This window comes from Colletotrichum destructivum, chromosome 2 (assembly GCF_034447905.1).
Source record: "Colletotrichum destructivum chromosome 2, complete sequence".
NCBI lineage: Eukaryota > Fungi > Ascomycota > Sordariomycetes > Glomerellales > Glomerellaceae > Colletotrichum > Colletotrichum destructivum.
Window position 1 is genome coordinate 5,331,222 of NC_085897.1, and position 24,721 is coordinate 5,355,942.

General features: G+C 55.0%; 7 protein-coding genes across 7 annotated transcripts; 4 read left to right on the forward strand and 3 right to left on the reverse strand.

Annotated features, from left to right (window-relative positions):
• Nucleotides 1-254: 254 nt before the first annotated feature.
• On the forward strand, nt 255-2,354 carry CDEST_03821 (Putative major facilitator superfamily, MFS transporter superfamily). Its single transcript, XM_062919980.1, has one exon. The coding sequence runs from the start codon at nt 652-654 to the stop codon at nt 2,230-2,232; it is 1,581 nt and encodes a 526-aa protein (XP_062776031.1). The 5' UTR covers nt 255-651; the 3' UTR covers nt 2,233-2,354.
• Nucleotides 1,438-5,977, reverse strand: CDEST_03822 (uncharacterized protein). The gene is made up of 6 exons (XM_062919981.1): nt 4,469-5,977; nt 4,263-4,343; nt 4,135-4,159; nt 3,975-4,074; nt 3,670-3,905; nt 1,438-3,575 (listed from the first exon to the last, which is right to left on the reverse strand). The coding sequence occupies exons 1-6, from the start codon at nt 4,568-4,570 to the stop codon at nt 2,917-2,919; spliced, it is 1,203 nt and encodes a 400-aa protein (XP_062776032.1). The 5' UTR covers nt 4,571-5,977; the 3' UTR covers nt 1,438-2,916.
• A 3,787-nt stretch (nt 5,978-9,764) lies between these two features.
• On the reverse strand, nt 9,765-10,714 carry CDEST_03823 (uncharacterized protein; the record flags this gene model as incomplete). The annotated part of the gene is made up of 2 exons (XM_062919982.1): nt 9,765-10,637; nt 10,684-10,714. The coding sequence occupies 2 exons, from the start codon at nt 10,712-10,714 to the stop codon at nt 10,312-10,314; spliced, it is 357 nt and encodes a 118-aa protein (XP_062776033.1). The 3' UTR covers nt 9,765-10,311.
• Nucleotides 10,715-12,721: 2,007 nt separating this feature from the next.
• CDEST_03824 (uncharacterized protein) lies at nt 12,722-13,644 on the reverse strand. Its single transcript, XM_062919983.1, has one exon. The coding sequence runs from the start codon at nt 13,513-13,515 to the stop codon at nt 12,895-12,897; it is 621 nt and encodes a 206-aa protein (XP_062776034.1). The 5' UTR covers nt 13,516-13,644; the 3' UTR covers nt 12,722-12,894.
• Nucleotides 13,645-16,948: 3,304 nt separating this feature from the next.
• CDEST_03825 (uncharacterized protein) lies at nt 16,949-19,087 on the forward strand. Its single transcript, XM_062919984.1, has one exon. The coding sequence runs from the start codon at nt 16,980-16,982 to the stop codon at nt 18,786-18,788; it is 1,809 nt and encodes a 602-aa protein (XP_062776035.1). The 5' UTR covers nt 16,949-16,979; the 3' UTR covers nt 18,789-19,087.
• Nucleotides 19,088-19,527: 440 nt separating this feature from the next.
• On the forward strand, nt 19,528-21,153 carry CDEST_03826 (Putative tetratricopeptide-like helical domain superfamily; the record flags this gene model as incomplete). Its single annotated transcript, XM_062919985.1, has 2 exons — nt 19,528-19,974; nt 20,028-21,153. Exons 1-2 carry the CDS (start codon nt 19,535-19,537, stop codon nt 21,151-21,153), a joined length of 1,566 nt encoding a protein of 521 aa, XP_062776036.1. The 5' UTR covers nt 19,528-19,534.
• Nucleotides 21,154-21,544: 391 nt separating this feature from the next.
• Nucleotides 21,545-22,363, forward strand: CDEST_03827 (Putative protein kinase-like domain superfamily; the record flags this gene model as incomplete). The annotated part of the gene is made up of 1 exon (XM_062919986.1): nt 21,545-22,363. The coding sequence occupies one exon, from the start codon at nt 21,545-21,547 to the stop codon at nt 22,361-22,363; it is 819 nt and encodes a 272-aa protein (XP_062776037.1).
• Between the last annotated feature and the right edge of the window lie 2,358 nt (nt 22,364-24,721).

Sequence of the window (24,721 nt, forward strand, 5' to 3'; positions counted from 1 at the left end):
GGAGAAGTCAAAAAACACCCAAGCTTAATTCATCACAGCCGGCTAGCTAGCTACCAGCCTACCAGTCAGCCCATAACCTTAGACGTGACTAGAGAACAGGTGGACTCGGCCAGCGACGAGTCTGGTGATCCCCAGCGGAGCAGCCCGTCGTCATCTTAACTCACAGCCCAGCGGCCGAGTGTGATTTGCTCACTGAAATTTTCACGCTCTAAACCTTGCAACCCTCTTCCCATCCATCTCCCTCAACCACAAGAGGCAGTCTTGGCCTTGCCTCCCCTCCCTCTCTCGTCCTAATTCTCACTATTATTGTCTCTTTTTGGCGGAGAAGAGAAAACCGCGCAAACGAGGCTCGTCCTCGGCCAATGAGACAGCACTAGCGACGACCGACAAAGAGTTCAGCTCACTCATCCCCCCCCTCCACAGATCTGTTTTCATATCCGTGAAAGAAAAACCCTCAGACGCCCTTGAGATATACTCCAACTCAAAATAAGGAGAAATCTAAACGATCTAGAACTAAGATTGAAACGAAACAAGGTGTATCCTACACCCACTCTCACTCTCACTCTCACTCTCACCCCCCCAACCTACCCACCCATACACACAAACACAAACGCACACACGCATCCCCCCCCCCGCGCTTCACCCCCGCAAATGGCCCCCGAAAAGGACCTCCCGGCCACCTCCGGCCCCGTGCCGGCTCCCGGACCCGATCCCGACCTCGAGACCGCCGACTCGCCTCCCCCTCACCGTACCGATGCTGTCACCGCCGCCGCCGATGACGATGCCCTCGCCATGGTCGGCACCCGCCCCCAACCCTACGACCCCGCCGTCGCCGCCCGCGCCGTCCGCAAGATCGACCTCTTCCTCATGCCCGCCATGGTCTTCGGCTACGGCCTCGTCTACTACGACAAGGCCATCCTCGGCTCCGCCGCCATCTTCGGCATGACCGCCGACCTGCGCCTCTCCGTCCCGCTCCCCTCCGGCGCCGTCGACACCTCCCGCCTCTCCTGGGCCACCTCCCTCTTCTACTTCGGCATGCTCGCCGGCCTCTACCCGACCACCTACGCCCTCCAGCGCCTCGACGTCGGCCGCCTCCTCGGCGTTCTCGTCCTCGTCTGGGCCGCCGTCTGCATGCTCACCGCCGCCGTCACCGACCACCGCGGCCTCTACGCCCAGCGCTTCTTTCTCGGCTTCGTCGAGAGCGTCATCCCCACCGGCTTCATGTGCATCGTCACGGGCTACTACACCCAGGCCGAGCAGTCCCTGCGCCAGAGCTGGTGGTTCTCCGCCACCGGTCTCTTCACCATCGTCGGCGGCGCCCTCAACTACGGCTTCGCCCAGATCCGGTCCGGCGACCTCCGCCCCTGGCAGTACATCTACCTCCTCGCCGGGTGCCTCACCTTCCTCTTTGGGCTCTTCTGCTTCGTCCTGCCCAACTCCCCCGTCTCGGCGCGCTTCCTCACGCCCGAGGAGCGCCACGCCGCCGTCGAGCGCCTGCGCCACGGCCAGACCGGCGTCCGTTGCACGCAGTTCAAGCCCTACCAGGTCAGGGAGGCCCTCACCGACGCTAAGGTCTGGCTCGTCGCCCTCATGATGGCCTCGGCCTACACCATGAACGGCGCCGTCTCGGGCTTCGGCCCGCTCATCGTCTCGACCTTTGGCTGGACCCCGTACGAGGCCATCCTGCTGCAGTTCCCCCTCGGCGCCATCTGCTTCGCCGTCATCCTGCTGACGGGGTACCTCGGCACGCGCCTTGCCAACGTCCGCATCCTCATGCTGGCCGTCTGCTGCCTCCCCGTCATGGCCGGCTGCGCCCTCATCTGGCGCTCCGCTTGGACGCACCACGCTGCGGCGCCCGTCGTCGGCTACTCTATCACGGGCTTCTTCGGCGGCGTCGTCAGCCTCGTCATCACGCTCGGCATGTCCAACGTCGCCGGCCACACGAAGAAGAGCTTCATGGCCGCCACCATCTTTGTCGCCTACTGCGTCGGCAACATCGTCGGCCCCCAGCTCGTCCGGTCCCAGAGCAAGGCGAGCCACTATCCAGAACTGTGGCTCGGTCTCATCATCTGCTACGTCATCTGCATCCTCGCGTCGGGCGCGCTGTACTATGTCCTCTGGAGCGAGAACAAGCGGCGGGCCGCGCTGCCCGTTGACGAGGACGAGAGGGCTAAGCTGGCCTTTCAGGATCTCACGGACAAGGAGAATCCGTACTTCCGCTATGTATACTAAACGGTTAATCCCAGGCAAAGTGTTTCACACGATACCCATCGGCGCTTTTGTTAGCCAGCTGTTCTTCTTCGCTGATTCGTTTCAGCTATAGAGCTGATATTGTACATGGAAGCATCGCCCCCCGAGCGTGTTCATCAAGTACATATCTCGTCTGCAAAGAAGTACTAGTATTCAAAAACATTGCAGTAATGCGAATGGAGGAAGCAGTGAAACGCGCTTAGCGCATGGTATTCCCAATAAGACTCATTCATCAGGATTGCATGCAATAAACAAGTATGCACCTCGGTCCCCGATAGAGGAGAGGGACGTCTAACTAGAAATACAAGCGAGGTAAACCATGCGAACCCATGGTGCCTCTCCGCCCAATTCTTTTGCTCGCCGCGGTTTGCCCCGTCCCGATCATGAAAATAATAATAATAATGGTGTGCGATGACCCTCATGGGGCAAAAAAAAAAGAAAGGAAAAGAAAAGAAATAGAAGAAAATGCCAATCAAGTCCCAGGCATGCTATCCGAGCATATTGGGTTGCGCCAGACCCCCCGAAAAACGCCGTTTTCTATGCATATGTCCCGTGGCGTCCGATTGGTAAACGCCGTAAAATCGTTTCTGAAAATCATCATTCCGTTTGCCTGAAACATGATACCGAGGCAGGAGTTGCTGTCTTCGTTTCATGGTACAGATGCTGTTATCTGGGTGACCGAGGAGGGTTGTTTGGCAGCTCCGCCGGCATGTTCTCCTCACCACGCCCATCGTTCAACTCGACCGGCGATTGCATTGTGCCGGGCGCCGGGGGCGGCGGCTGTGGGCGTTGTGGCGGTTGCCCGGGATGTGCGCTTCCCGGGGGCGGTGGCGAGTATACACCCGGGAGATCCGACTTGGTAGGTGCCACTGGGTTCACCATGGGAAACTGGGGCGAGCCCATGTTGCTGCCGGACTGGCCGGTATGCTGGGATGCGATGGGAACCTGCTGCTGGTACATGCCGTAGTTCTGGGCCGGCCAGACACCGCCCTCGGGGGGCGGTTGTTGCTGAGGGGGCTGCGGCGGCCATTGGCTGCTGGGGAAGTAGGCCGGTTGAAATCCGTGGGGTGGGACCGAGTTCGGCGGCGAAGGGTTCGTTTGCGAGTGCGGCGATTGCGTGTACGGCGGTTGACCGTAGTAGTGGTAGGCATGAGTGTGGTGAGGGGGAGGGTATTGGCTGTTCCAGTGAATGTAAGTAGGGACGGCGGATGTCATCTGCGGCGATGCGATCATCTTGTCTCCCTCGGCCTGAATCGTCTTCTGCGAATCGGTGGTGCTGGGCGCTTTTTCCAGGTTTGCTTTGCGCAGAGCATGCAGGGCGCGGCCTGGGGACGGTCAGTCAAGATCGAGGGGGGGAGGGGTAAAGGATCCTCAGTCAGGAAGATATATCTTAACAACAAAGGGGGGGGGGGCACGAACCAAAAACACTAATGGTGATGACAAAAAGCACAAAGTTGACGACGGACGTGGCAGTGCCGGCAAAGGTGGCAGCAACGAAGCCGTCGGCAAAAGGCTCAACGTTCATCTTGTAGTAGACCTCATATTTTGGCCCAAAGGTCACGATGAAGGCGTCGAGGGAATCGAGATCGTCGGCATGGCTGGCCAACAAGGCCATGGTTATGAGCCAAAAAACTACAGTGAGTAGCTCGAGACCGCTGCGCAGGACGGGTTAGTGAGGGAACGTTGCGATGCGTGTGAGGAGGGGATGGGGGGATGTGGCCTACAGATGCACCCAGCAGTTGTACATGATGGGAATGAACATGACGGCAACGCCCAACCAGGTCAAGTAGGAGAAGGTCCAGGCGAATGCGAACCACGAAAAGGCTACGGTCGAGATCAGCATCGAGACACAAGAGGGTGAAGCGGGGTGGTGGTGTGACATACGGAAACCCTCTGTGCCACTGAAGGACTATATCACGAGACAAACAAGCACAAGGTCAGCAACAAGAACGAGCCAAAAAGCCAACAGGGGTGGTGGCGAGTGTGGTTAAAGGGGGGAATGAGGGGCATACCGTTATCCTACGATATCCCGTCGCCTTTTGCATGGTGGTGAGGCCGAAGATGGTGATGCCTAACGTCGCAATGGCGAGAACCTAGTGTTACCAAGAGGGGTCAGCATCTCGTCGGCTCGAGGCGATGTGTCGGGGTTTTGACGACATGTTTGTTGGCTTGGAGCGTTGAAAATGGGAGGAGAATACTGGGGTTGTGGTGTCCTTACGAGCTGGAGTATCCTGATGGCGGCAATCCACACCGGCATGGCCGGAACGTGAGACCTATTCCTCCCATCCTTGGGCCAAATGTTGTTTGTCAAGAAAGCCATGGACGACGAGGTGGGGGATTCGGACCCCTTGGGTTCGGGGATGGGAGACCTCGTCGGCTGGGCCGGTGCCTCGCGAGGAGACGGGGGGCTATCGAGCCGTCGTGATGATGTGTCGGGGCCAGCGGGCTGCAGATTCACGAGCGGGATCGAGTTGGGTTCGGCGGGGTCAGGGGGGACGGGGTCTCTCTCGGGAGAGGAATCGCGAGATCGTGTCGACGTCGTCGTGATGGGAGTCGGTGGAACGGGTTGGTGTGGTCTGGGGAGCTGCGAAGCCGTCGTTGAGGAGGGCGCGAGGCGCGGTGCGATGCAGGGCAGGGCGACGCGATGCGATACAGGAGGGTTCGGTGTCGATGTCGAAGATAGGACTCAGAGGGCGGTGCAATTAATCGGTACGCCGGTTCACGGTAGCGGTAGTCGGAGAGTCGTCGTGTCGATGTTTTCTTTCGTCGATCGACGTCACAAAGGTTGGGACCCGGCAGGGAGACGGCGGCGGCTCGGGGGGGTCGGGGCGCACTGAGCAGACAACGGGTGTGTGCTTTTTCTCTTTTTGACTTCCTTTCTCTTTCTCCGTCCCGGAGCAAATGCAACGTCAACGTTCCTTTGGGGGCGGAGGTAGGTCGGTGCTGTCGGTGGCAGTGGTGATGTTTGTAGTAACGGTTGACGGAGGTAATTGTTGGTGGTGGTGGTGGTGGGAGATTAGGCGGCGGGCTGGGGAGGAGCTTGAAAGAAAGTTGGCAGCGGTCGGCGGTGGGTTCGGGCGATCCAGGTCCAGATCCAGGTTGTTCCCGGCGTCAAGGTGTCAAAGTCTCCGGGTTGGGTTGAGAGATGGAGAGAAGAGTTGAGTTGAGTTTGGGGGGCCTTGGGACGAGCAGGGGGGGAGAAGTAGACGGAAATGGCTCTTGTTGTCTGCTTTTCTGAAAGTGGCTGTCTCTGTCCCTAGTCGGTCTGTATCTCTCTCCTACGGCCTGCGTGACAGATGGAAAGACAGGAAGATGTCAGTGGGGGGGGGGGACGGGTGGGGTTGCGACCAGGTTGGTGGAAAGTGTACAGTAAGGTAGTTGGGTAGTTAGCGTACTCTGTCTCTGTACTGTAGTACGGATACGTATGGGAACAAACGAGAAAGGGAGAGAACGAGAGGGATAAGATGTGGTAGAGCGAGTGGCCCCCCTTTGCTTGTTTGTGTGTGTGGGCGAGGCGGATGGACGATGGAACGGTAAACACTCCAGCGCCCAGCAAGCAAGCAAGCAAGCAAGCAAGCAGGCAAGCCATCAACTAGCCAGCGCCCGGAGCACAGCAGCGTATTGGACGCGCTGGAGAGTAGTGGGTGACTGGTAGACTGGGCAGGCCAAGAACAGGGAACATGGGGGAGACAGAAGAATCCTGGCCAAGACAGTGGGTGGAGGGGTGGATTGTGGATTGTGGATGGTGGATGGGACAGTTCAGTCGATGGTGAATAATCCATCTCTTCGGTGCAGCTGCCGGCATCTGTCATTCGTTCGGTACGGATGCGATGTGAAGTGCCTAGGGCCATTGGGATCGGTATTGGTATTGGTATTGATATTACCGAGTCTGGTCCATTTTGATGCCAATCGTCTTGGTGAGTGACTTCATGAGCCCATGTCGGTGTCATTCGTCAAGCCAAGCCAAGGGTTTCCGCCAAGGTTAAGCAGGAGGCTAGTTGAGAGAGTTTGTACCATCGTATGTTGTATTTAGTAGGCGTAACAGTTGAGTTGCGTGTGTCTATGTCTATCTGTATGCCTGTCTGTCTGTCTGTCTGTCTGTCTGTCTGTTGGTAGGTGTCAGTAGGTATGGTAGGCATGGTAGGCAGGTACCTATTGGTTTGGTGTGTATCTGTACTCTGTAGGTGTGTATGGGTATGCTGTGTGTTGTGTGTGTGTTTCTCCGAGAAGATGACGGCCGCCAGCCCCACCAAAAAGAAAAGAGAAATCCACCCAGCGGCGAAAAAGACGAGAATGCATCCTATTGGTCTTGGTCCGCCCCATATTTTCCTTGATCCACTTCGCCAAGCGGGCCGGCTGAGTTCCGACGTCATGATTTGACCGCGCCTGTGTCCATATCGTCCCCCACCACCACCACCAACACCTCCGCCCTCGTAAGTATCTTTTTGCCGCTGTCCCAGGCGGCGAGGTACATGTTGCGCAGATTTCAGCGACCGACAAGCATCCCACTTCCCGCCGGGGTAGTGCTGGTACGTACCATCTGAATGCATTGGGATTCCCCCGTCATTCTCGTCCATCTCTTCCCTCTTTAATTTTCTTGATTATTATCATTTTTTCTTCTTGCAAATGGTCCCCAACTTTACTCACTTACCAGGTACCAACTAATACGCCTTCGTTTATTAACTATTTGTCTTTCTATACGATGTACAACTCGACGCCTACTCAATACACATATCCATATGTTCAACATGCAACACAAAGCTACAGTACAGACGATGCGGATACCTCCGTGTCTTTCGCCAAACCCGCCCACGAACCAGCTCACCACCCACGGCTCCGTCCTGCTCCCTCCCACCCTCCGCATCCAACCGCCCATGGAGCCTAGCCTAGAGGGCCCGCCAGCACGATTGATTCCTAGCGTTCCTTTCATGCTGTCCTAGCTATGCAATCGCCAGTCGCCTGCTCCCAAGACCACCTCTCGCCCAATCACTCTCGCCTTTTTCCCTGCCGCCGTATCCCAAACGGCATCCGTCACTTTGCTCCGGCCGCCTCTGGTCCCCGCTGCAGTGTGGCAGAGCCCATCAGTGTTGCAAGGGTTGTTGACATCCGGGATGCCGCATTCCCCTCGGATTTACACAACTTTGCCGCCGTCTACAGTTGTTCTCACTACTCTCTGTTTCAGCTTGCATTCGTCCCAACGCCCAACCTCGCATTGCACCGAATACCCATCCAGCACCAAGACTCACAACGTCTATCACGCTTCTCACTGCTCATCCGGCCGGCTGATAGAGGCTGGGGCCGGTGCCCTTCATTACAGACCACATTCGACGTCTGAAAGACATGCCTGCCAAGCCGAATGAAGCTTCCATTTGTTGATGACACACTGACTACGAGTACGAAAATGCTGGGTACATACAACACCGCCTCTAAAAACAACAAACACTCTGTCAACACACCACTGGCCCGCCCCTTGCTACATCTTGTCTTTTTTCTGCCGGACCGGCCTTTGGCTGGCCGTAAATCTCCCGATCCATGGAACCAAATTCTAACTCTTCTTCCCCTCTCGTTCTCGTTCCGCGCATGCAACACGACCGGTGGACCCTTTGCGCCCACTGAAAGTTAGAACCACACGCTGTTACCGCCCTGATCACTGATCACCGCCCGCTCTGATCAGCCAGCAGGCTAACCAGACGCCGTTTCCGTTAGCCAGCGATAGGAATTCTCTCCCTCCTCCCATCCCACAGGCCGTGCATGGGGTATGCCTCACGACGCTCTACCTATCGAAGGCGCGCCCAGGACTCCTGGGCGGCACCAATAGTCACCAAATGACAATGGGATGATGCAGAGGGATGGATGGTATGCAGGACGGACGCAGACGCTGCTCGCAGGTCACAGCTCACAACGTGCGACACTCCCACAATGCGAATTGGCCCCTCCCTCCCCTCACCTTTGTTCACTGTTCCGGCACTCTCCCCGCCAAGATGTCCTTTACCGCCAAGGTCGACTCTCCGCCAAGACGAGAGAGAGAGCGAGCCACCGTTGCTGAGTGGGAAGGGAAAAGCGGGGGTTGCTGGTCTAGGAAGCGTGCAAGATCTTCCTGCTTCTCCGCCAGAGGCCTCCGCTTGAAGTCACTCCCTCTCGGCCACTCCGTCTCCTCCCAAGAGCCAAGACTTGTGCCCAGCCCTCTCCTCTCCTCCTCCTGCTCCTACTCCTCCTTCTCCTTCTCCATCATTTGTCTCTCTCGCTCTCTCGCGCGCTCTCTCTCCGTGTATTCAAGCATTTCCACGGCTCTACTCCAGTGGCCATGTCCGAGACAAGATGGGGCTGGCCGTCTCGTCGTCCGAGGCACACCCCATCTTGTCACCGTCTTGTCATCCCAATCTCTCAACGCCGGCCCCCCTGCCCTCCCCTGCCCTCCCCTGACTCGGCCCCCCGGATTCCCCTCCACGGACACCGGAGGACGTTCAAATGAGGCCCGGCTTGTCAGCAGCCCACAGGCGCACATCCGCGGTTCCTTACTTCAGGCACCTGCCGATCCAACGGCCCTGGACATTCATCAATCGGCCTGCCGTCTTCGGTGGTGTTTGCTCAGTCTTTCGGAACACCACAATCTTTTCACTTTAATTGCCGCAGCCCACCCCATCCTCTCAGACCTGTTCGGGCCATGTTCCCTGTTGTCATGACGAAATGCCTATTTCTCGTCTGCCACGGACAAACCCCGTCAAACGCCGGCCTGACGAGAAAACGTCACGACGAATGCTTCTTACTGGTGAGACGATCCGATTTTGAAAAGACACACAATCTTCCGGCCCCCGGCCACCACCGTCGGCCCATCTTGTTGCACACTCTTTTTGCAGCAGCGCCAAACTAATATGCTACCATCCCCGCGCGCCAAGAACTATACCTCTCGATCCTCGACACATGTTCACTTGCAGCCATTCGCTATGCTAGAAACGTAGGCTTGGCCGGTACCAATAGGCGAGCGCTCCTCGCCAACACGATACACTAAGTCATTTGCCGAGCCGCCGTTCCAACCCTAATTGGCTTCCTGGGCCCGGCGATGATACTGTTAACCTCCCTCCTAATGGCGGTTGGCTGTTGTTGCATCCCACCGGTCCGGTTACCTAAAAGCAACGATAATACCGGGCTCGCTTGATGCCTGTCTACTGTTTTAGTCGAACCGTCGACAGAACTCCGTCCTCTCCCCCACCGCTTCGTGCCATCTCATCATGATTTCACCATCGACTCAAAACTGAGCGGGCTTGGACCTCAAGCGACCGTCCAACTTTTGCGATGAGCTGGCGTTGTCCCTAGATGGCTCATCACACCCGTTCTCCCGATGCTCATGACTAGAGAAAAGAGAACCAAGGTCGTGATAGGCCATGCCCTCGCCCTTGAGTGACCTGTTGATGAGTGTCGCCTCCACTGTGTGGGTGTACATGTTCGCGCCAAGCGGCTGACTCATTCGCGTGCTCTCGAAGCCTTGGCACGTCCGCTAACGGATGTGTCTTCTCTCGGTGAAATCATCCATGCAACGCCCCCCCCCCCCGCTCTTAGTATTACCTAGACTCCTGGCGCGATTTCTTTTTGTTCCCTTCGTTCATGTTGTCCAGAGTAATGGGAGCGAGATAACGATCAGCAAAGACGAAAGCTGCCAGAGGAGTTAAGTGTGGGAAATGTAGCGCGGCGAAGTAATATGCTAATCGTGTCTCCCCCGTCTTCGCTATATAGTTCATCACCTCTACCAGGCCGAGAAAACAACACAGTAAACCTACACGAGTACATTAACGGCGAAAGGCTCCCAGGAGTTAGTCTGTTATCACGGAGCAGCCCCAACCCAAACAAACAAATTTCTTTCTGACGGGAAGTGGGCGTCACAGGCACACATAGCCATCTTGCCCGCTTTTGGTATCATCGTAATGACCCTAGCCCTATGGGGCGCGACGGTACACATTCCGGGCAAGGGGGAGCTTCCGGATTGACGGCGTATTGGCAGGGAAGAAGAGAGAAGACTAAGCTTCAGCGTCTGCATAGTCGTAGTTGATATGAGAGAGGAAGTGCTTAGAGGGGGTGGTCGTCTGTAGGGGCGATGCTCGAGTCATGCGCGCACCTAGGGTATGTTGTAAGGAAGCACTTTGGCCCTCCCACAATCTCGCCAGGTGCAGATGGAAGAAGCCCCGGCCGGCCAATGACATGTTTCCACATCATGGCGGCTGTGTCTGCTGTAGTGTTCGGGAGGTTCTGCCTAATAGCCTGTAGGAACATCTTGGAAAGCTCTGGTGACTGTCCTAGAGGTGTGAAGCGTGGTGTCTCGCGAGCTTGAACCACGAAGTGCGCATCGGAGACGGTGAATTTGAGCCCAGCCAGGTGACAATCCGAGTTCCTTGCTGTCAACTTGGCCCGGCGGTGTTTCTAGGGCCGGAGCCTGAGGACGATATCCGGGCCATGGCTGGGCCTGGTGCATCCCGAGGCCTATTGCTCTTTTGGGCTGGGGCTTGTCCCGAGTTGACGAGCGAAGGGCTTCGAACGCTTCTGCTTCCAGACACTGCTTCGTTCCCTTCTCATCTTACACGACCACTCACCACTTGTCTGAGTAACCTGGAAGTTGGCCACCGTAGATGCCACTTGAGTGCCGTTTGATGATGCTACCTCGGCTCCGGCGAAGCGGTATTTGCTCCAAGAACGCAATCTGTACGCCAAACCTGGCCCAAGTGTTAAATGACGTCTATATCAGACTTCACTTCGTGGTCAGAACTCTGAATGCCGATTGGTATCGTTTAGCTAACTGGAGGCAGACGTGCTGCCACTGTGTCGTTACTCTCAGATACATCCAGCTGGAACGAGGACTATCACACTTGTCCAGTCTGCGATCCCCTCGATGGGTGTTCTTTGAAATAAAATTGATTCTGTGAGGAATTTCAAGATACCATCATCGTTCGGGACGTATACAAATCACTATCTACGCAGTCCATATTCTGTAAACACAACCACTGCCCTCGCTCAGCTTCTCAATGCTACTTTTGTTCGTTTTCATAACGCAGACGTTTGGCCGCTTCGTCCAACGGTACTATTTTATCCACTGGCGAGAGAGTCTTACTCGCGAGACACAATAAATGAATGAATTCATACTTTGCGAATGTTTAATGCACCTTGATATTGCCGCTATTTACCTCGTACTTCTCACCTGAGAACTCTATTTAATACAGCCTAGGCAAAAGCAACCTGTCTGTTTCCTTTGATTTTACCTATCTTGTGACCCTCCCTCCGCGGTTTCTCTGGGTGACGAGGCGAGTCTTCAGGGACTCATCTCCAGCTTCGTCCAATGGTCTCTGTCAAGCTTAGAATTTACACAGTGTCCCTTTTTGAAATACCCTCTGAGACAACCTTTTGGGTTTTTGGTAATGACAAGTCTCAGAGAACATTTTCAGCATATCATTGAGACCCCTGATTCTTGCCTGGATCACCACAATGCTTTGTTGATGTTGAATATCACATTTCCTAAGGAGTGCAACTGTGCAACCCTGACATGTGTTGGGATCTTCAACCCCAATCTCACGTATCAGGACTGCCCGGCGATTCTATGCAGCCAAAGTCCCACTCTTTTTTCTAAACCTTATGTAGTTCATAGGTATGACAGGTTTAGGCCAAGGCCTAGGGTGTCATGAAATTGCTGTCAACTTTACCCTTGCCAGCCTTAAAAGCCGGTGGGATAGGACTTTCAACTTCGGCCTCAGCACACTGTTCAACACGTATCTGTACCGTCGAACTCAAAACTTACATTATCCGTGCCACGCAAGTTGTGTTTCAGTGGAGTTCATGCCAGTGATAATGTCCAGTTGCCTTTCTCGCTGTGCCTCATGGCACAAAGTTCTCCGATGAAAAGGTAATCATGACGCACGCAATCTTTTGAAAGATAAAGCGAACCGCGGCGCCGTGATCAAGGTGGAAAAGACCAAGGTCACGAGCAGCCATGTACTGTTCGAGTGAGAAGCGAACATTTGAGATTAATCGAAAATTCGAGAAACCATGAGGAAAAGTGAGAAGATTTTACTGGAATATTGCCATTGTGCGTAGTATAGACAGGTAATAGGCAGCAATCTCGCTGCATGGTATCCGAGATGTAGAGAAAAGACTTAACAAATCTGCCCACATTGGTAGGAAACCGCACACCTTGAACCACGTTTTAGAGGACAACTGAGCCCAACAAATCCCCACGAGGAAATACGTGCAGATCGTTCGGTGGTAGAGACTTTACTTCTCTGATACATTCTAAGCACCAGCCATCAGTTTCGTATGTAGTATGGGAAAGATCCGGCCTCAATCCATGTGTTTTGTCAACAGAGCTTAGGCAGGCATGGGTCCGATGGTTTGATCGTGTAGTAAGTACCCCTTTTATCTTCGAGGATGACTTAACCTCACTTAAGAGTAGTAAAAATGGCACGATGTCATGTCAGATAGGTTGATGTTGCAGGTTGAAATCAGTGAGCTCGAAATTAATGAACCGCAATGCAGACTAAAGTCCCTCCAAAGTAATTAGATGCAACCATGTTCCAACCCGTTTCCTCGCTTTTCTGTCTGCACAATGAATATCCATGCAATCATTCAATCCGAACCAGTCATTCCATGTTCTCACCGCCCCCTTTGTCAGTTGGAGTAGAGATTAAAGCTGGCGTTCAGCAGATTGTTGATGACATCGGCCTCGGAGAGGGCCTGGCCCTGGACGGTTGAGTCAATGAACGGCAAGATCGCGGTGATGAGGCCAGCCATGTCCGTCCTGAGGAGGTCAATGTAATTCACTAAGCCCAGCGGCGCCAAGATGCTGCCCAGGAGACCGCCGAGTGTGGTGCCGAGGATGCTTGACGACTTGGCCTTGCTCAGCAGATCGGTGGCGGTCCTGAGGTGCGGGGTGATGTCGTTGGTCAACTTGTTCACGATGGCGAGCGAGTCGGCCGAGCTCAGATTGGCCCTGAGGCCCTGGGCATCGAGGCGGCCGGTCTGCGTGAAGGTCTGTAAGTCGATAGTCTCCTTGAGAACCTTTTGCACGTTGCCGATGTCGTTGCCGGCGTTGTCCGTGGAGAAGTTGAGGCTGTTGAGGGTGCCGATGAGGATCGTGATGGCACCGTCGATGATGTTTAGGTCCTTGAGCACCTGAGTGCCGGTCGTCGGCTGGGAGGGGAGGTTGCCGACGGGTAAAAATATGCTTGTTGGCAGCGCGGAGACGGCGCACAAGGTGGCGAGACTGGAGAGGATGGTAGAATAGCGCATGTTGGCGGTTGTGAGAAGATCGACTAGTCACTCGAAGAGAAGAGGACGTTCGAGCACGAAGTATGTGAAAGGGCTCCCGATTTGGGTTGAAGATCGTCTTATAGGTTCCGTTGATGGAAAGCGTTTGGCAGAATGTCTGAGTTTCTCGAGTGAGGGAGGGAGACGGGAGGGCCTTATTTATGAACTCGTCTGCCGCTCCCGTTCTTCTCAGTCTTGCTCCGCCTGCCCTCTTTTCTTCTTACTGTTGACGGACTTGGCACTGGCCGATAAACTCATCCGAGACACTCTTTCCTGGCCCAATGTCTCACTGCCCCCAGTGAAGATCGCGATCATTAACCTTTTCATACAAGCTCGCCAGAGCCTTGAAGCCACGGGCTAGTCCCATCGCAGCCACACAGCAAGCAGGCGATTGGCTCCTCACACAGGAAGCGGGCTGGATCGCGGTGACAAGACCGGTTCCGGGTGCGCCGGGGCGGCTGCATTCGGTCGTTGTTGTCAAAGACACTGCTTAATCTGCGGGGCGGGGGATTTCCCGTCGCTAGGGTCCAATGGCCGTCGTTGCAGCTGACCAACTCGATGGAAGCCTTGGACCAATACGGGCGGGAAAATGCAAATCTCCCCTTCGTCCCTCCTGTTGTGAACGTTGGATAGCCTGGGGGGGGGGGGGGGGGGGTTAATTGTCCTTCGCTGTTTGCGTTGCCAATTTTCCCTTGCGGCCGGCCTATAGGATATTGGGGTGCCGCTTAGTTGATGAAGGATCAGCAGACTAAGAGGCCGTTCTGTTGCAACACTCTAGCATTGTTCCGTCACTCTCATCCGCATCGGATTCTTCTGCGTCATCCGGGACACTGACAGAATCTGGCCCAGGCCGCGGCCCGAGATGATCGGCCGGGACCGAAGCAAGGAATGTTGTTTCCAAAGGAGACAGACAAGGCCGTTGTGAACTGGCATGGAACCGGCTGAGCGAGGGCATTCGGACGTAAGGGGTCCGTTCTAGCCCCATTGTATCCTCTCTCTTCGCCTTTTGCAGTCTTTGTACTTTTACTTCTTGCCTCTCACATACGTGCCAGAGAATCCTACCTAAAAGCCCAGGAAATACACAGGCTGAAAGGTCAGTAGATACATGAATCTCGGGGGCATCAGACGCTAGAGCCATCAACCAGGGGAGGAATTTGACCCTACGAGATATGGAACGACAGAGAGGAGGGCAAATAAGACTAACAGGCGAATATGACAGTACAATATTAGGAAGCAGTAATTCGTGTGCATCATTTGTCAGCGTTTCCATTGTGTTCTGCACAACTGCTGCGGGCCGGGGCTGTGCTAACGGACCTCTTGGGCCTTAGACTCCCCAGTTCAGAGTATATTTGCGATAGACATGACATGTTCCTTCTAACCGAGGCTATCGGGGATTGTACCGTTCTTTGTGCTCTCGGGGACGCCACAGCTCATTGTTCCCACACCAGTTCATGATGACAATTGTTTCTTACTGCGGTCTACGAAGTCAGCCTAGAGACCACCGGATGGACGATGGGTTTTGTGTGGATGACGCATTATGTATCCCCGTAGGCTTTAGTACATACTCTTACCTATGTCAAATTGGACATGATTTACCACATGGCTGTCTATTATGGGGACTCGGGCCCGTTACCGTCGAAAGCCACGGCGACCTCGTGGATTGCTGGAGCTTTTCGTCTCTTTACAAAAGAAGATGACATGTATGACGCAGTCAAGAGCAAGAGTCTGACTGATGGGTTTATTTTTGAAGCCATCGATCTAAATCTGTTGCCAGCGTGAATGATCACGGCGGGACAGTCCTGCTGTCTGACTGCGGCTGCCGGCTGCTCAAGCTGTCCCAAGAAAATGAGTCTATGTAACCAGGAAGATGGGATCACACACCCTTGGCCAGACACAGCAAATGGCCTCGAACATTCACCAATTATGCTGTGTCTATCCCTTTTGCGACAATCGTGCCTTTGGCGGATATCGTCTGGATAATTCCGGCTCTTGCTTTGCGGCCAAGTAGGAATTGCTATCCAGTGCATGGGCTATCATGATGCTGGTCAACGAGAGAAAGACTATTCAAAGCCCAGGTGACGGCAATTGATCTGGTGTGTACAGAATATCCCTGTCAAGGAATTGTTTGTATCGCGAGCTAACGATGGTCCAGCCCGTATACTCGAGAGCCACGCTCTTTGTGGCTGTCAAAATGAGCGGCCGCAGGCCGAATCGGTTAGCGATAGAAGGGCCTGGCCAGCACTGAGCTAACCAGATTGATAATGTCAACATGCTATTTTGTGAGAAACAGGCTATCGTACATGTAGTTTAGTACTTATTCGGGAGCCTTTTGGGGTTCCCTCAAATAAATTCCAATGAATTGGTAGGTGCTGGTTGTTCTTTTTTAGAGATACTTGGTGAGGTTATGCTGAGACATGAATTCGAGGGAGAAGATTACACGATATGATGACTTGATTTCCGCTGCCAGTAACCGCAGCGAAGCTATCTCTGACCTTTCTTGCTGAGATGGAGCACCGGTTTTCTGCGTCGTCCTACCCAGAACTCGTAAATGTGCGTCAACGTAGGGAGCAAAACTCTCAAGAGGTGAATCGTGATGCAATGCGGAAGCTGGCTCAACTAAGACTAGGCGAATCAGTCACGTGCCCTGCCAACGGAACAAAGCCGGCCAGCGCCAAGAGCCTTGATATCAGATACTTTTGCGAGATAGCATGGGTACCTAGTTCGCTGTTTTCGAAGGCCAAGCTCAACTGGCGGCCGGTCAGCCTTGAGTTGTGTTGATGTTCGTCCGTCCGTCCCGAACAGAACAGAAACAGAACCGTCACAACAAGAGGACCCCGGAGCCTCCTTTCCCACCTGTTTGCTCAGATCTGATATCTCCTCTTGCTCGGATGCTTTCTTTCTGCTGGCTAGGCTCTTGATAATCAAGCCCCCCTGCCATACCTTTGATAGGGCGGTGACCGGTCTGAGTGGCTACTATTACCTAGTGCTGGTCAGCTTCGGCGATTTTCCCTTGCTTTCGATGCTCTGCAGATGGACACTCCCCTGGTTCCTGCAGCGACCATGAAGATTCTACCGGGATACGGGATACGTGCACACTTCGTGGTCACAATCCCCGGCCTCCAGACACCCTAACATTCGCCCCCCCGCACCTTGGCTTTCCCCATGGGGAGTCACGTTCGTCGTGAGGGGGGCCACCACCGGAGATTACATTGTGGTAGATTGGAGGCCAGCAGCGCCGCTAGTCGGCGACCATTACCCCGAGAGGGGAACATCGTGAGCTTTCACGGGAAGAGGCCGTCATGGTAACGTACAGGGACCGCCTTGGCTATTCATCTCGGTCATGGGTCAATGGCTAGGTACTTAAAGTCCTTGTCTCGCGGCGGTCCGTTTGCGCAGCTCTCCTCCCGGCCTCGGCCTCACATCTCGCACCTTCACCCGTCTCCGCCATGATACTTCGTCGCTTCATCCAGACACTGGGGGTGGCCCTGCTCGCCGCCTCGGCGTCTGCCGCCGCAGTCATGCCCCGGCAAAACGTCTCTGTCGACGCGACCAGCCTCGAGCTCCTGACCAAGGCCGCCGATGGCCAGGTTCCGACTGTTCTCACCAACAAGAACGCGTCGCTGACGGGCTCGCCGCGCAGTCTCACGCGTGAGGTCCGCCGCCTCGTCACGCCTTTTGTGTGGCCCGACTCGGCCTACTACCACGACGAGACCCTGCTGCCGCACATTGACGAGATGCTCGCCGTCCTCACCCAGAGTCAGCACTGCGACGGCACCTACACCGTCGGCAACCGCCACTCGCCCCCAGACACGGGCTTCCTGGTCGAGGACTTTGGCATCATGGTGCGCATCCTCGAGGCGGACGATCACGAGGCCTCCCAGGCCATCGCCGATACCATCCGCGACATCCTCGTCAAGGCCGGCCCGGGCCTCGCCAAGGGCGGCATCCACACGCCAAACCACCGCTGGAAGATCTGCGGCGCCCTGGCGCGCATCTCGCGCATCACGGGCGACGAGGACGGGAGCCTGGTCGGCCGCATCGACGAGTGGCTCGCCGAGGGCATCGACATCGACGCCGACGGCATCTACTCGGAGCGTAGCGCCATCTACTACGCCGCCGTGACGAACCCGTCGCTTCTGACCGTCTTCCACGAGCTCAACCGCACGGGGCTCCTCGCCCACGTCCGCAAGAACCTCGAGCTCACCATCGAGCACGCCGAGCCCGGGGGCGAGATCGAGACCATCCTCAGCCGCCGCCAGGACCAGGCCCAGAGCCCGGGCAACAACATGCGCGAGTTCTACCCCATCTTCCGCGAGATGGCCCTCCTCGACGGCAACAGCCGCTTCGCCGCCATGGCCCGCCTCATCGAGCAGCAGAGCGGCGCCACCCTCGGCGACTACCTCGGCGCCCTCATCGAGCGGCCCGCGCTCATGGCCCCGCTGCCCGCGCCCGAGGAGCCGTTCGTCGACTTTGACAAGCACTACGCCGCCGCCGGCCTCGTCCGCGCCCGTCGCGGCAAGCTGTCCGTGTCCGCCTTTGGCGGCTCCGACTGGTACCGCGCCGGCGACAAGACGGACCTGTACAACCGCTTCGGCTCGGGCCTGTCGACGAACCCGACCATGTTCCGCGCGTGGAACGGCAAGGCCGTCCTCGAGGCCGTGCGGCTCGTGCCCAATTTCTTCACCATGGGCCACTTCCGTTCCAACGGCATCGCCGTCGACGATAGCGGCGTCGTGCGCCTCGCCAGCGAGATGGAGGTGCCGTACTACCTGCCCATGCCGGCGGAGGGCCGCGACGAGAACGGCGAGTACGCGCTCGGCCGGTCCGTCGCCGACGGCCGCTTCTACGCGGCGCTCGACTTCGCGAACCGCCCGACCAGCATGCGCCGCCTCAAGACCGAGGTGGCCATCGCGCCGACAGAAGCCGGGTACGACCTCACCTTTGAGGTGACGGGCGAGCGCGACGTCGAGCTGACGTTCGAGCTGGCCTTCCGGAAGAATGGGACGTTCGCCGGCGTGGAGGAGGTCGGACAGGATGCCACGGGCGGCAAGTTGTACCACCTCGTCGAGGGCGAGGGCTCCTACAGCGTCGCGGGGGATACCATCACCTTTGGCTCGGGACTCGGCCGCGGCCTGATCGACGCCCGGCCCGGCGAACAGTACAGCTGGCTCGGCGGCACGCTCGTCTTGCAGGGTGACAGAATCCATGCATGCTTCTATGCGAGTCATGGACATAACCCATCCAGGATGGTCTGACTGTACTTAAACAGGCCAGCCTGTCATTTCCACCTGGCCCTAGCTCTGGAACAGTTATTAGGATAGCATTAGGCCCACAAGCCCGTGGTGATACCATCCACTCTTTAGTACGAATAAGACACTCTTTTCTGCTCACTCATATATGCATATTCCGCTGGCCACCCTGACTAACCGTCACAGGGCGACAAGGTGTACATCACGGGCAAGTCGCCGTTGACGTACACCCTGAAGTTGGGGTTCTCGTAGTAGGATAGTTGAAGTACATAATGTGTAAAGTTCGTGGTTTCCGAAGGTCGGCCCTCCTCAAGAATGTGCGCTCCCCCTCCTACGCCCCAAGGAACTGTCACACCAGGAGCAAATGAAGCCTCCTTTCTAGCCTGTCCTTAACATGGAGTTTCTCCTACACTGCATGTACATAATCGACCATGGCATGTATCAACCTGCTGGCTTATCCCCCCACCCCCGCCATGGTCGGCCGAGTTTTGAGTCTTGGCCGGTGTGAGTGGCCAAGCAGTATACGCAGGGAAGCAGACACACACGCCTCGGTGGCCAGGCCTTGTGTTCGTACGCTAGACCTAAATAGTGCGAGGTCTTCACGGCGTAGGAAGCACATATATGCGTGGTGGCGTGCCGCTGCTCCGGTTGGCTGAGCGGATATCAACATATGTTACAGAGTACGTGTACGGTGTCTTTATCTATACCTATCGCTGACCGATCTTGGACACCATATCCGTCACATCTCCACCATGGAAGACGCGGCAGGCTGTGCGGGAATATCTATGGCCGCGCTGCCATCGGAAATTTCTCCTGCCCAGCCGAGTAGCAAGACCTTGTTGTTATTACTATGTTTCCTGGCAAATGCCCAGGTCTCGGCGGAGATGCTCTATCGTGGGGGTACACCACGCAAGCGTTGGACCGACGAGGGCGGGATCAAAATCACAGGTGCGCCTCATGATGCCGCTCTCCAGCCACTGCTATCCGACCTTCCGACCTTGCATGATGCCTTGGCCGAGCTTGAGCGGCTTTCGGCAATAACCCTCAGTGTCGATGGGACATGCACTCTCCACCCTGGTGTCAGGACAGCTGTCCTGCAAAGCCTGCCTCCCGAATCACACTCCTTCTGGCGGTGGCAAGCCCTGGCCACTGCGTACCGCGCCGTGCCATGGAAATATCTCGAGCCCGCTGCGTGAGTACGCACTCGGTCAAATAATAAATGACAAGTACTAAGGACTTTTCCAGGGAGCCACATGCGAGGGCGGGTTTGACACCTCACGTGGTTCACACCATGGCCGCTGTCCGAGAACACGACGGCTATGAGAGCCTATCCATCCCTGACAGAGTCGATGTCGTGCTCACGCTCATCGAAGCGTCTCGCCTCCCCGGTACAGAGTGGAAGCGTCATGCGGTTGAACAAGCAAAAGCGGCAATGTGCGGCTGGCAAGATGGCTATGTTCAAGCTTGCATTGCGCAGAGAGAGTCGGTGCTGCAGCGGCTCGCCGGGGGCGGGATGCCGCCGACCCTGGCCACCAACTCGCACCAGGAGCGAAGAGATGGTCTCGTCAACAAAAGAATGAATGCCGCAATTGGGCTCACTGTTCACCAAGGAGCTTTGGACTGCCTCCAGAACGAGGAGTTGTCTTCGGCGTTGGACGTGCTTGGAGAGTGGCAGCCAACTGGGCATCCTTCTCCCGCCGAGGACGTAGTTCTGTTTCGCATGAACGTCTTGCGTGGGAAGATCTTGCGCTTCCAAGGCAAGTTTCAAGAGGCTCTCGGATGTTTAGACAAATCGAGATGTGCGGCGGAACAGCAGGGAGATGTCTACTTTGATGAGGATGCTGGAGACCTGGTGGTTGAGACCGCCGATACCATGAGAGAGCTGGACGAGCCGGTTCGCGCCGAACAGCTGCTTAGAACGCAGCTCGAACGACCGCTTCGCACTCCAGCAACTCGCGCGCTACTGAATCTGGCCCTGGCCGAGTCTCTGTTCGCCCAACAACGATTCGCGGAGGCGGACCAGCTCTGTCGCGATGCCGAGTTCTGCCAGCTGTCCAAGATGGCACGCCTACGTCTTTGCATCACGGCGGCCAAACTGCGGCATGCAAGCTCAGACTGGGAGGGCGCTTTCTCGTGGTGGACGCAAGCGCTCATCGCCATCAACAAGTTCCCCTTGACAAGCGGACATACGACGCGCTTAATCTACCTCTCACTTTGCGATGTACTGAAGCACCAAGGCAAAGAGGAGCTGGAACAGGCATCGCGTGCGCAGGTGGTTAAACTGGAGAGCTTGTCCGGCACCGCCCAAGCAAAGCATTGGATAGCCGGCTTGCGACATTGGCAAACGTACCTAGAATCTTCTGTCCTCTAAGACGTGCGTGGTGGTAGGAATTCGAGAAGGTTAGACGCTTTTCTTAAGACCAATGATATCTCCCTTACACCATGTCAAGGGAAAGCTTGCCACTTTGCTCCAGGAGACGGATGGACGGACGGACGCGAAGGCCGGTTTCCAGCACAGTCTTACACACTCTCTTTTCCCTCGGATGAATTAACTTCCGAGACTGGCATTTCATTCATTCAAATACAAAAGGATCACCACAACCCCGTCAGTCACCGTAGCTGGCTTGTCCTACACATCACCCCCCTTCAACGTGACAGCCATGCAGATCCATTTGCCTTTCAACGACCAGTCTGGGGAATGGTTTGGTATTGGACCATCCTAGGGCCTTGTATACGCCATTGACAGGGAAATCGTCATCAAGATGCCATTTCAGTACGCCGTCATCGAGGATCCGGATGAACATTACCTCCCTGAACCCTCGCTTAGAAGCTTCATCTCCCTAGAAAAGGAGTTGGCCGTCTACGCTACGCTCAAAGCGCATCCTCATTCCAACTTTATCCGGCGTCTGGAAACGGGCCAGAGTAATTGCCTTTTCCTTGAACGGCTCGAGCCGTTGGAACGAGCCTGGCCCCGTTCGACCAAACCAGAACGGCGGCGGTGGGCTCTGGAACTGCTCGACGCAGTGAGCTGGCTGGAGGCCCACGGCTGGGCGGATGGCGATCTAGCCGTGCGTAACCTCGGCGTCGACGGCAACAACCGCTTGAAATTGTTCGATTTTGGATCGGCGGTTCACAGCTCCCACCCGGATTACGCGATCGACGTCGTCCGGGATCCTTTCGAGATGGCGACTTGCCTACATTACATTCTTTCCGGGATCGATCCCCTCAAGAATCTGTGTTCTTACGCGGAGGTGAAGGAGGTTCGGGCACAATTGGCTGGTGGCCACGAGGTCATCGGACCGGGCGCCGAAGTGCTGGCCGACATTATTCACGACGGCTGGACCGGGCGAAGCTCTTCCACGTCCTTCGGCCAGATTTATAAGCGAGTCTCCAGCTTGTTTCGCTCTATTGCGGGTGCCACTCTACCAGAACACCCAGAGAGTCATTATCAGCGCCTCGAGTCTCGCTGTAGAGACTGGCTTGGCAGGGCGTCGAGTAATGCGGGATTTCAAGAAATCGAGGGGTATCTCAGGGACTGCAAGGCTTTAGGAATTGATGCAGACTTGGATGTTTGGCGCTGACGTGATTCGAGTGAGAGGTTGAAGATAAAAGAAACCCGTGCTAGCATGGCAACGTACCCAAAACATGCCGTTCTGCTCATTTCCTTCACAGGTGTCCGGCGACCTGCTGGTTGAAATGTCAAACTCCTCTTTGTCCCTGCCTACTCTTATTGCATCACCATCTTCCCCTTTGAATTCCATCATACTCAAGCTAGGCCACTGCGAGAGCCTCAGTGAATACATCCAATGGCGAAAACAAAAACAATGGCGTAGGGGACAAGTAAGGAGAGCGGTGGGGGAGTCGGTTGACATGGTCTTGGCCGCTACCTGTGGTAGTTTGGTCCTGTGCCGTACCTGCATTGAGTTGGCTAGGTCACCTCGTACTCTTATAATCACTTGCAACTGGTGAAAGACTCATATGCCTGTTAGAAACTTAGAGGCTTTGTCCTCCATGAACTCAATGATGAGGCTCGGGGAAAAAGAGCCGCAAGTGGGCTACGTTTGCGGCTCAAGTACTCTTCGCTCGGCGCCACCGAACCAAAAGAAGCTCCTGGTATCTTTATTTCCCCAATATGTTTCATTTCAATCCTCGCTATCACTTTGTCACTCCTGGTAGTCCATGTTGTCATATTCCGTAAATCTTGATGGCTAGAGACCCGTGAAGAAGTGCTTTTTGACCCCGTCGACAAGACCAACCTTTTGTAGAAGACATCAAATCAACATGTGCCGCCTCTAGTGCCGCATCGTTACAGCGTCAGTTCGCTCGTAACCAGCGTCGTCATACGAGTGTTCTTTTGGGATGCTCCCTTCCTTATTGTGGCCCAGGGCCGAAAGAGAAAGATGCTCTACGCACAGAACGGGAGCCAGGCACTGGTTGTTCCGTTGAAGCACACTAGTAAGCCGGAGGAAAAGGAGGATACTCCAACAACTCTTTAAGCCTGCTGGAAAACGCTGTAGTAGGCATCGAGACATACTCTTTGACGGTCCTGGTGCTCGCTGAGACGTTCGTTACGGCTGGGGCTACAAACCTGATGGGTAGGCTCGTGAGCGATGGAGCATTGCGTGCTGAAGTTGAGGAGGGGAGAGGCCGAGATGCTGAAGGGCTGGCAGCAGAATGTTGAGTTGGGTGGGTAGAGCGCCGAGAGGATTGAGCAGCTCGGCTTCTGAGTCGTTTGTGGTGACCCAAAACCGCCGGTCGGGGGTTGCTGATACGTGTGGACGAGACACCGAAAATTGTTGATACTTGGAGGAGACCTTGTAACGTAAAGAGCCCGCGGCCCGTTCAGGCTACCATCTGACAATACCTTTGCTGCTAGTGTATTTGTAACGTTGCCTTGAATCCGGGTCCCTCTTTGCTCAGTTGTCGGAAGTGGGTGTCGAAGCGTGGCAGGCTAGGCATCTAGGCGTAGAGGACGCAAGACTATGTCGTTCTCGGCCAAGATGTAAGCGGGAGGAATTTCCTGGTAGTCAGCAGAGGCTGAACCGAGGAGTTTTCTGAGAGGAACTGCATGTAGTGGTATGAAGACATATTGTTCATTGCCAGCACTGGAACCTGGGCGTCAGTTACACGAGTTGTCCCAGTCTGCCCGCCGTTAACGTCAAGCACCCACATTTGGCCCCCCCCCACATTTAGCCCCCCCAAAAATGCCTCACCACCACCACCAGCCTCCTGTTTTCTCCAACTTCATTACATTACAACATTTACAGTTCTTAACTAAATAGCTTTATCTTTTCTATATACCCTTTTCTAGTCCTTATAAGCTAATACACTAAGTATAAGGTTAACTAGGCCTTAGATGCTGTTGCTAATAGCTAGTCTATTTACAAGGCATCCTCTAAATAGGGGATCCTAAGATTAATACTTTGTTATTAACTTTAAGGCACCTAAGCAAGGGTAGCTGCATTTTCTAACCTTTAGAGGCTTTCCCTTAATTAGGAGGCTAAGCTAGCTAAATAGGTGTAAATCCAGTATGCCCTTAGGCTTGCTCTAACCTATTAGCAGGTAAAGGTATTTGCAGAAAGGATCCTTTATACTATAGGGGATATAGATCCTCTAGGAAAGCAATAGATCTAAGGCTTTAAAAGAAGAAACTTATTAATTAAGGTCTAGAGAAGTCGCCCTATAGACTTTAGATGTATTAATAGAGCATCTACTAAGGTTATTAGGGACTAGTTTAAACTCCTTACTATACTAGAGATTAAGGGCATTAAACTAGCTAATAGATATAATATAGATAAGACTAGTATCCTTAAGGGCTAGGGATCTAATAGGCTAGTGCTAGGGATAGCTAAGACAAAGTCTGTCTGCAAGAAACAGCTTAGATTAAAGGTATAAGTATCTATTATTAAGTGCATCTCTACTATAGGCTATACCCTAAA

What these genes read in the sequence shown, in the direction of transcription:
- CDEST_03821 (XM_062919980.1), top strand. Translation starts at nt 652, where the DNA reads ATGGCCCCCGAAAAGGACCTCCCGGCCACCTCCGGCCCCGTGCCGGCT.
- CDEST_03822 (XM_062919981.1), bottom strand. Translation starts at nt 4,570, where the DNA reads ATGGCTTTCTTGACAAACAACATTTGGCCCAAGGATGGGAGGAATAGG. An exon ending in CCATCAGGATACTCCAGCTC is followed by an intron (nt 4,344 to 4,468) that starts GTAAGGACACCA and finishes TGGTAACACTAG; the next exon opens with GTTCTCGCCATTGCGACGTT. An exon ending in TACAACTGCTGGGTGCATCT is followed by an intron (nt 3,906 to 3,974) that starts GTAGGCCACATC and finishes CGTCCTGCGCAG; the next exon opens with CGGTCTCGAGCTACTCACTG.
- CDEST_03824 (XM_062919983.1), bottom strand. Translation starts at nt 13,515, where the DNA reads ATGCGCTATTCTACCATCCTCTCCAGTCTCGCCACCTTGTGCGCCGTC.
- CDEST_03825 (XM_062919984.1), top strand. Translation starts at nt 16,980, where the DNA reads ATGATACTTCGTCGCTTCATCCAGACACTGGGGGTGGCCCTGCTCGCC.